This window comes from Delphinapterus leucas, chromosome 7 (assembly GCF_059928025.1).
Source record: "Delphinapterus leucas isolate spDelLeu-1000000601 "Yukka" chromosome 7, BTC_Dleu_Yukka2, whole genome shotgun sequence".
Classification (NCBI taxonomy): Eukaryota; Metazoa; Chordata; class Mammalia; order Artiodactyla; family Monodontidae; genus Delphinapterus; species Delphinapterus leucas.
The window spans coordinates 1,650,421-1,660,401 of record NC_143135.1 but is presented as its reverse complement, the minus strand read 5'-3'; the positions used below and the strand labels follow the sequence as shown (position 1 = coordinate 1,660,401).

The 9,981-nt window shown below is 66.6% G+C and overlaps 1 protein-coding gene across 1 annotated transcript; it reads left to right on the top strand.

Moving 5' to 3' along the window:
* The first annotated feature begins 1,047 nt into the window (after positions 1–1,047).
* On the top strand, positions 1,048–8,022 carry TH (tyrosine hydroxylase). The gene is made up of 13 exons (XM_022592258.2): positions 1,048–1,154; positions 2,570–2,776; positions 3,567–3,741; positions 4,010–4,098; positions 4,321–4,388; positions 4,687–4,737; positions 5,121–5,266; positions 5,357–5,492; positions 5,595–5,664; positions 6,180–6,236; positions 6,428–6,523; positions 6,827–6,960; positions 7,843–8,022. Exons 1-13 carry the CDS (start codon positions 1,065–1,067, stop codon positions 8,000–8,002), a joined length of 1,479 nt encoding a protein of 492 aa, XP_022447966.1. The 5' UTR covers positions 1,048–1,064; the 3' UTR covers positions 8,003–8,022.
* Positions 8,023–9,981: the final 1,959 nt, after the last annotated feature.

Genomic DNA, 9,981 nt, shown 5'->3' with positions numbered 1-9,981 from the left:
GACAACATGGTGACCAGCTGGAGCTGCCAGGGGCCTCACGCCTTTCCCAAAGCTGTGCCTGAACGTGGGGATGGGCCAGGGGGCGGGGTAGACAGGGCAGGACTCACGTCTGCCTGGTGCCAAAGGGGGGTTCCCTCCGGTCCCCTGGTCGCCGGGGTGGGGGCACCACCAGAGGAACATCGTGCATGGAACTCAGGAGAAACTCTGGGCTGGGGTTGTCCCAGGACCCGCATGATGCCAGGGACCACGTGAAGAAGGGTTGGGCCACAGGGACTGGGCCTCAGTGCTCAGGGATGGGCGCATCCCCGAGGCAGTGACACCCCAGCGATAAGTGGTGAGAGGGCCTTGGGGGACGCTGGGGGGTAGCGGCGGGCCAGGAGAGGGGGAGAGACAGCCATGCAGGAGTGAGTGGGACAATAGTTAGAGAACTCCCTGACCCCCGCGTCCCTCATTCTCCTGCACCCTGGAGGATGTGCCCTTCTGGAACATTCTGAGCCATGCTGGATGTGCCTGGGGGGGGGGCAGATAACATTCCCGCTGAGGACATCGAACAGGAACATGCCTCGGGACCCTGCTGGGAAATTTGGTGAAGTGAAGAATCTTCTGGAAAAGCGAATTGCCTCCTGACATCTGAGGTCTGAACCTGGCTTTCTGGACCGATGGCCACCAAAGGTCAGGGTTTTGTGTCACGAGCACGGTGGGGTGTCCAGAACTCCACCCCCCCCCCGTGTACCCGCCCATCACCCGGCTCGGGTGTGGGCCGAGGGGCCTGGCTGCACCCAGCCCTGCGGAGCACGCCTGCCGGAGCCCAGATGATTCAGAGGAAGGGCCGCCCGCCCGCCTGGGTGCCTGTGACGGTGGATGCAATTAGATTTAATGGGACAGAGCCCTTTCTCCTGCGTCTCCGTGCTCCTCGCCCACCCCACCTCCCTCAGGCGGCAGCAGGAGGGGGACGCAGAGGAGGTGGGAGGTGGAGGACCCAGAGGGGCTTTGACGTCAGCTCAGCCTATAAGAGGCCGCCCGGCAGAGGGCTGTGGAGACGGAGCCCGGACCTCGCCGGCATCATGCCCACCCCCAACGCTGCCTCGCCGCAGGCCAAGGGCTTCCGCAGGGCCGTCTCCGAGCTGGACGCCAAGCAGGCCGAGGCCATCATGGTAAGAGGCAGGCTGGTGCCCACGGGCCGGAACGAATCAGAAGCCCAGGGGTGTCCCCTGAAGGCTGGAGGGAGGCTCCAGGCTCAGGGTCCATATGGGCGCCCTGGACCCAGGCCTGGCGTCCAGTCCTGGCCGCAAGCACCTCCCCTGCCCGGACTCTGTGGGCAACCCCTGTGCCCGGGTGTTTGAATCTCTATGGGTGGGTCCTGCTGGACCCAGGGTGTGTGCAACAGTGTCCCAGGCCCTGCAGCAGCTCAAGGTGGTGGGGGGCACTGGGCAAACAGGGGTGCAGGCCCCAGTTCTGCTGAGCTGAAGGGAGGTCTGAGCTCCAGGGTGATTCCCATCCATCCCCCGCCCATCCACCTGTCCAGCCACCCGTCCATCCACCACCCACCATCTACCTGTCCATCCACCATCCATTCATCCATCCGTCCAGCTGTCCATCCATCATTCACCCATCCACCTGCCACGCATTCCATGTCCCACGTGGGATCTCCTGTCTTGAAACCCACCTCCCCTGTTCCCTTGCCCAGCAACCCTGGGCCTCCCTGACCACCAGGGATGGCCCCCAAGGCCTGGCCCACCACTTGGGAGCCCCCGAGTTCAAGGGAGGCTGTGCTGGGAAGACCCGCTGGGCCACCCCCTCTCTGAGACTGGAAAACTAGGGGCTTCTTGACCTGGAAGAGGGGTCTCCAGTTCGTCCTCAGGGATGGCCTGGAATGATCAGCTCCCTGCAGGTTTAAAACGGCTCTTGTTTATAGAGCTTCAGTGGAAACATGGGCTGGGTTCTAGAAATTTAATTTGCAGGCACCATCTCAGGGCACTGGCCGTGGGGTAGACAGCGCTCACCCCAGGCCCCTGGCTCTGTCCACACCCCGCCCACCGTAGAGTGGGAGATCTGGGGAGGGCTCCCCCGCGGCCCCCTGCCATGTTCCAAGACCCAAGAGCACCAGAAGCTTCCTGGAAGTTCAGCCGCAAAAAATGAGCCCCAGACAGGGGGCTTCTTCTCTACTCAGGCCGGGGGGGGGGGGGCGGGGGGCGGGGTGGGCAGACACACTGACCCCGGAGGCTCATGGTCTCGGGACCGGCTGTGGACAAGGTGTGGCCAGGGCCCCTGGGCTGTGAGGCAGGGCTGGGCATGGGGCCATGAGGAGAGGTCACTCCATGGGGCCAGACACCATGTCCCCTGGCCCTGCGCAGCCTGGGGGGCAGCAGGGCAGCTCCCCAATCAGCCCTCGTCACCTAACCCGGTTAGATGTGGCCTGAGGGCACAGACCACCCTCAGCTGTGGCTCCCAGCGCCCTCCCTGTCTCCCTCCCCCACTGCGGCCCCCAGCAGGCGCGACACTGGAGCTGGGTCCCAGGTTCTGTGGGTCCGGCTGAGGGCAGGGGGAGCTGGCGCATCTGTCCCCACAGTCCCCACGCTTCGTCGGGAGGCGGCAGAGCCTCATCCAGGATGCCCGCAACGAGCGGCAGAAGGCGGAGGCCGCCGCCGCCGCCGCCGCCGCCACGGAGCCGGGCGAGGCCCTGGGGGGACGGGCCGGGAAGGCCGCGCTGAATCTCCTCTTCACCCTGCGGGCCACCAAGCCCCCCGCGCTGTCCCGGGCTGTGAAGGTGTTTGAGGTGAGGGAGCATAGGGGGCCACGTGCGGAGGGGGCTCACAGCCCCTCGCCACACCCTTCTGTTCTCAGGAGCTCCCTGAGCCCAGCCCCCCGCCCTCCCCCGTGCCCAGCACCTCACCCTGGGGGCAGGTGGGTGTGGGTCCCCCAGGGCAGCCGGGGACGCAGGGCCCCCCATGCCCGCCTGGCCCTGGCGGGGCTGGGCTCACGTGACAGCTGATGGCGTTAGCTGCTGGATCCCAGCACACGCACCCAAATGACATTACAGCCGACTCCTCTCAAGCTCCCGTGCTGGCCGATGCCCGTGTGGCCCGAGGGCCTTGAAGACTGAGGCTCCCTCGTTGCTGGGTGATGGGAGCTGGCAGGGGAGCGCACCCACCCCTCCCCCCCCCCCGCGCTCAGTGTTGCTTGGTGGGGGCCTGAGCCTCCCGACCTGCCCGCAGTGGGATCAGGGCCCACCCCCAGCCCCGGGTGTCTAGAGGTCTCGGACGAGGCCACCAGGGATGGAAATCAGGCTGCCTGGGAGAAGACCCCACCCGAAAAGCTGGGTCTGGGGGACCCTGTGACAACCCCTGTTAGACCAACTAGACAAGAGCCGTTTTCCCAGCTGAAAGCTGTCCAGGCGGCCAGTCTGGAGAGCAGTCTTGTGGGCTGCTCGCTGCCGGCGTCCAGGGCAGGGCAGGGCGGGCCGACCCCGGTGCCTGCTTCCCAGCGCTCTCGCCTCCCCCTCTGTCTGTCTCTGTCTCTGTCTCTCCATCTCTCCCTCCCTCTTTCTCCCTGCTTTTGCTCCTAAGACATTTGAAGCCCAAATCTACCACCTGGAGACCCGGCCCGCCCAGAAGCCGCAGGCAGGGGGCCCGCACCTGGAGTACTTCGTGCGCTGTGAGGTACCCAGCGCCGCCCTGCCCACCCTGCTCAGCTCTCTTCGCCGCGTGGCCGAAGATGTGAGGGGCGCTGGGGAGAACAAGGGTGAGGCTGCCCCTATACCCTTGAGGGCGACCCCGTGACCCCGAGACATCGGGGTGCAAGGGGTCCCACAGGTGAACCCCAGTGACTGCGTGCACGGCCTGGGGGCTCCCTCTCTGCTGGCTCCAGCCCTCCCCAATCCCCCTCGTCTGTATCCGGGCCTGGGTCACCTCCAGCCCCCCAGTCGCAAGCGGGAGGCTGCTTCCAGGGGGGCCCTCCCACCACAGCCCAACACCCAATCTGGTCCTTCTACCCTCCTTCCTGCGTGCAGTCCTCTGGTTCCCAAGGAAAGTTTCTGAGCTGGACAAGTGTCACCACCTGGTCACCAAGTTTGACCCTGACCTGGACTTGGACCATCCGGTGAGCCGGGGCCCCAACCTGCCCGCGGACTCATGGCTGGGGCGGTGGGCGTGCACCCCGGCTTGGGACGGGGTGTCTGTTTGCCTCCGGCTCCTGGTGGAACCCTGAGGTTTGGCTGGGTGCAGCCGCCAGGTGCCCGCCGGTATCACAGGTCGCGTCTGGGCTGGGGGCGTGGGGAGGGCTGGTGGGGCGTGGGGGCTGATGGCGTCCACTCTGTGTCAGGGCTTCTCGGACCAGGTGTACCGCCAGCGCAGGAAGCTGATTGCTGAGATCGCCTTCCAGTACAAGCAGTAAGGACCCCCCTCGGGACCTCATCCTCTGAGACCCAGACCCCGTCCTGCGGCCTCACACCAGACCTGGGTGGGGGGGAAGGGAGGGATGCCTTTGTCACCAATGCCATCACCTTCACTGTCACCGTGGTCACCGATTCGGGGTCCCCAAGTCACAGCCGAAGAAACGGAGGCACAGGGCAGTTAAGCAACTTGCTGTGGCCACACAGCCGGGGTCGCTCAGCCCAGGCCCCTTCCTGTCCACCCCCCACACGCCCTCCCCAAGGGGGCCTGGACTAACTGCTGACCCCCTCCCCAGAGGCGACCCTATTCCCCACGTGGAGTACACGGCCGAGGAGACTGCCACCTGGTGAGACCCCATGATGGCAGCTGGGGAGGGGCGGGGTGGGGAATGAGGAGGGCCTGGGAAGACCCCCAGAATCCCTGCGTGGAGAGTGGTGGCCTCCAGAGGACAGACTGAGTCCGGGTGGAGGAGGGACTTCCCGAGGCCCCCCACGGTCCCCTGAAACCCCCCAAAGCTGCAGGTGGGAGACATCCACTCCCAGTGGCCAGTGTCTTTGGGGCCAGGGAGAGGCCTGCAGTGTGAGGCTGCCTGGGGTCTGCAGGGGGCAGAGCAGAGCGCCCACGGGAGGGGCTGCTGGATGCGGGGAGGGGTCTGGGTCAGGCGGTGGGGGGCCCGGTTGGGAGTGGGGGGCACCCGGCCAGCCTGAGCCTCCCCTCCCCCGCCCACAGGAAGGAGGTCTACACCACGCTGCGGGGCCTCTACGCCACCCACGCGTGCCGGGAACACCTGGAGGCTTTCGAGCTGCTGGAGCACTTCTGCGGGTACCGGGAGGACAGCATCCCCCAGCTGGAGGACGTCTCCCGCTTCCTGAAGGGTGCGCCGCTGTGGAGGCCCCGGCGGGAGGGCCTGGGGTGGCCAGCCGGCGGCCCCACCCGCGCTGACAGCCCCCCCGCCGCCCTTGCAGAGCGGACCGGCTTCCAGCTGCGGCCCGTGGCCGGCCTGCTGTCCGCCCGGGACTTCCTGGCCAGCCTGGCCTTCCGCGTCTTCCAGTGCACCCAGTACATCCGCCATGCCTCCTCACCCATGCACTCCCCCGAGCCGTGAGTGCCCAGCCCAGCCCGCCGCGGGGGGCGTGCTGCTGGGGGAGGGGGCAGGCTGCGGCCCCGGCCCCCAGCCCCACCCGCTGTCCGCCCCCAACACAGGGACTGCTGCCACGAGCTGCTGGGGCACGTGCCCATGCTGGCCGACCGGACCTTCGCCCAGTTCTCCCAGGTGTGTCCTCGAGGCCTCAGGAGCTGGGCGTCAGCCGAGGGGCTGCGGGGTGGCACCTGCAGCGATGGGCGCTGCCTGCCCCTCCCCACCCCCAGGCTGGATGCCGCCCACACCTGGGTCATGAGACTTCAGAGAGACTGCAACGTCTTGGAAGAGAGGGATGGGCGGGCCGTTCTGGGAAGACCACCTTAGAACAAAGACGGGGCAGAATCCCTTCCGGAGAGTCAGGGGATCACGGTGCCCAGAGGACAAGCTGGGGGCGGAGTGCCGCGGCTTGTGCTGCCACCTGCTGGCTCTCCCAGGAACGGCAGGGAGCGGTCCTGGGCCCTTGATGCATCCCGGGAGCGTGCCTGCGTCCCAGGAGGGTCCCTGCACCCTGGGAGGGTCTCTGTACCCCGGCAGTGCCCAGGAGGCCCCTGGAGGGGCTGCAGACAGCCCCAGCACCCTCCCCTCACACAGGCGCCCAAGCCATGGTGAGCTGAGCCTCTCCCCCCTCAGCTCTCCCTCCCCCACAGGACATTGGCCTCGCATCCCTGGGGGCATCGGACGAAGAAATTGAGAAGCTGTCCACGGTGGGTTCTTTCCCCTGCAGGACGCTGGGTCCAGGCTGGGCCCTCCTGTCCAGGCTCCGGTCTCCGCTTCTCACGGCGTGACCGCCCGGAGCCTGGCTCACCTCTGCCTGGGTGGTGGGTGCCTGGGGCCATGGTCAGTGGCGAATGCTGTGCTGTGGTCTCTCAGCTGACCTGCCAACTGCCCCCTCCAGCTGTACTGGTTCACCGTGGAGTTTGGGCTGTGCAAACAGAACGGCGAGGTGAAGGCCTACGGAGCGGGGCTGCTGTCCTCCTATGGGGAGCTCCTGGTGAGACGCTCCCCGCACCCCCCAGGAAGGGGCTGGAGCCCGGGTCCCCACGGGGAGGGCGACCTTGGCCGTGCCTTCTGAATTCAGGCCTCCCAGGAGGCTGGGGCTGCCCGTTTAGGGGGCCAAGAAAACTTGTCCCTGCCTGTCCCACTCACACTGTCCCGAGGCCTCGGCAGGACCCCCAGTGGAGAGGGCAGGGTATGAATTCACACCCAGAGCCCGCCGTGGAGTCAGGCCAAGGGGCTCCAATTCCCTCGGGGCCCTGAGATCCACCCCCACCCCCCACTCCCGGCCTCCCGCCAGCATTCCCTGTCTGAGGGGCCCGAGATCCGGGCCTTCGACCCCGATGCAGCGGCCGTGCAGCCCTACCAGGACCAGACTTATCAACCTGTCTACTTCGTGTCTGAGAGTTTCAGCGATGCCAAGGACAAACTCAGGTAGGCCGAGACCCCCACTGTGCTCCCTAAACTGGGAGAGCCAGCCAGCTGGCTGGGCCTCCGAACCCACTTCACAGTGGAGAAAACTGTGCACACTTAGGTTACAGCACCCCCCCCCCCCGCAGCAGGACCCCCAAAAAGTCTGGGGTGGGGAGACCTGCGGGGCTGGTGGCCATGTCAAGGCCAGGCCAAGGCCAGGCTCTGAGGAGGTGAAGCTTGACTTTGTGAGACGGATGTGCGGGGTCCTTCCCAGTCCCATGCCCTCTGAGCAGCTGGGGCCATGTTGGGGACAGAGGACAAGGGCCGGGGTGACTGAGGGCCGGTGGGGAGCCTGGGGGTAGCAGGGAGTTTCCAGGGCTGGAGGTGCAGTGACCAGCATTCCCCAGGGGAGGAGGGCAGAGCCCGACAGGGCCCACCAGTTCGCCCTCGGAAGGGGCCTCTTTTCCAGCCAGGCTCCTGTTGTCAACGGGGAGATTGAGGCCCAGGATCTATGTGCCTGCAGTGGGGGTGGGGGTGGGGGTTGGATACCACACACAACCTTAGGGACAGGGATATAATGGACCCTGCGGGGCACACGGTCTGGAAACCTTCCTGCGGGAGGAGGCCTGGCTGAGCCTCGGGAAGGAGCAGGGAGGGCTGGAGTGCCTTGCAGAGGCTCGCTTGGAAAAGGCCCGTCCCTCCCTGCCATAAACAGCCCCCAGCCCTTGGAGGAGGCCTCAGTCCCCCATCTTGTCTGGCTGGTTGGACAGAATGAGCTCTGGGGGTGCAGGCGGCTCTGAAAAGTCCCGGGAGCTCTGAGGCTGCTGTGATGGAGACCCGGGCCCCAACCCTCGGGCTCATCCCCACTGGGTGACTGAGAGTCCCTGCCGGCTCCCCTACCAGGAGCTATGCCTCCCGCATCCAGCGCCCCTTCTCCGTGAAGTTCGACCCATACACGCTGGCCATCGATGTGCTGGACAGTCCCCACGCCATCCGACGCGCCCTGGATGGTGTCCGGGACGAGCTGCACGCCCTCACCCACGCCCTGAGTGCCATCAGCTAGACGCGGGATGCCACCCCGCAGGCCCCCATAGGCCGGTCCCAGGTCTCCTGGCCTTCCCCCCGCCGGCCCCAGCCCCCGCCCACGTGAAGGGATGGCTCATAGGGCACCCTGTTGCCCCGCCCACCGCTTGCCAGCTCCGCCTGCAGGTGACTTTGTGCCGTGTGCTGCCCATGTGCCGTGTGCCACCTGCTCCCATTCTCAATAAAAGAAAGAATCCCTCTGGGTGCCTACCCGGCTGGCTTCTGTGTCTGTGTCTGTGCACCGGGCTCAGCCCGCAGCCCTGCGCCCCTCACACTCTGCCCCATCCCTGCTCAGAGGCTCGTCCACCGCCTGCCTCCTCCTCCAGGCAGCCCCGGGTCACCGGCTCGCCCAGGGGAGCCAGTCTGTGCTGAGCCACCAGCAGCTCCAGAGGGCTGAGGGGGTCCTGGCTGAGCTGTCCCATCTCTGTGGGGTGGCAGCATGGAGGCGGGGGCCTGGCCTGGCTTTGCGGGGGCAGGGCTCACAGCCGTGGTCTCCTAGGCAGGGCTGCAGGCTGCGCCCTCCCCGCAAGCCCGATGTCCCCGCAAGCCCGATGTCCCCATTAGGAGGAGGACGGGGGTCCAAGGGCCAGCCTGTGAGAGCAAGCAGAGGAACGGGGTGGGGGGGTCCAAGGCACAGCTGCCTCTGATCCCTGCACCCCACCCCACCTAAAGCAGGACCTGGGAGCGCAACCCCCCCACCCCGCAATGTGTGCTGATGGAGCGTTAAGCTGAGCTGGCCCCTAGGCAACCTCTCTGGGCCTCAGTCTCCCCTGCAAGGTGGGCGGGGGACTGGATTCTGGACTTTGTTTACTCGACAGGTCTGGACCTGGCCCTCCAGCTAGAGCTCCCAGAATCCTCCAGGTTTGGCCCAGCCCAGGGTGTCCCCTTTCCCACCCTGGCCCTGGCCCTCGGAGCAAGCAGCCTGGGGCTTCCTGGGAGGTGGCTGGCTCCTTACTTCCTGCAGGAGGTAGACACCAGCCCATCTTCCAGGCCCTGCTCTTTTCCTCTGGTTCCCCCTACCTCCACCTCCCACCACCAGGACCCTGGCTCTAAGCTCTTAGGATGTTAATCCTGGTAAACTCCTACTCGTCCGTCAAGACCCTCCTGGGCAAAGCCTTCCATCCCAGCCCTCCCTGGTGGTCTGTCCTTCCATCAGTTGCACCTCAAGCACCTTGTCTGTGACTAGCCCTCCTGTACCTGTGTCCCTTTAGCCTTTGAGGCATCAAATGGAGCCACTTCTGATGGTTGTGAGCCCCACTGAGACCCTGGGGAAGGGCTAATGGCCGGCCTCATTTCCCTCCTGCCCTCCTGGGCCCTGGGGTCTGCCCTCCCACCGGGGACTTCCGTCATTCAGCCTTCCACCTTGCACACCTCTCTCTAAGGGGCCCCCAGATCTCCCCTGGTGGCAGAGGGGCCTCCGGACATCATGGTGCCCTGGGAAGGCAGGGTCCAGCCCCTTCCTCGGTGTGGGGGGCTGCTAGGGTCCGGGCCTCCCTCCAGGGGCCTGTCCAGGGGATTGGAGGCACCACAGGGGCTCAGCGCAAATGGCAGCCAAAGGATGCAATGGGGCCAAGGGGCCGGTCTGAAAGGGGTCAGCACGGGGGGGTGGGCAGGGCTCTAGGAAGAGGGATGGGGCCCGAGAGGCCACCTCGGCGGGGTGTGGCGGGGCCCAACCCACGTGTCCTGTGGCCCCTACATTGAAGGTGAGGAACAGGGGCCAGCCTCAGGGGCCTCACGGCTGCAGGTCCCTGAGTTCAGCCCCCTCGGCAGTGCCCCAGGGAGCTGGGGGTGTCAGCGGGCCGCAGCGCTGGGGTGGGTGAGGCTGGGGCCGTGAGCCAAGGAGACGCTCCCTCACTGCCCACCCATGGCCTTGGACCACCTCTGGGGCCCCGAGGGCAGCCCCAGGGACAGCGGGCAGGGGTCCTCTCTCTTGGCCACACTCCCCGGACCAACATGGAA

Bases quoted from the DNA above. Each gene is read 5' to 3' on its own strand.
- TH (XM_022592258.2), top strand. From the start codon at position 1,065: ATGCCCACCCCCAACGCTGCCTCGCCGCAGGCCAAGGGCTTCCGCAGG. The intron at 1,155-2,569 runs GTAAGAGGCAGG...CTGTCCCCACAG, and splicing joins AGCAGGCCGAGGCCATCATG to TCCCCACGCTTCGTCGGGAG. The intron at 5,665-6,179 runs GTGTGTCCTCGA...CCTCCCCCACAG, and splicing joins CCTTCGCCCAGTTCTCCCAG to GACATTGGCCTCGCATCCCT.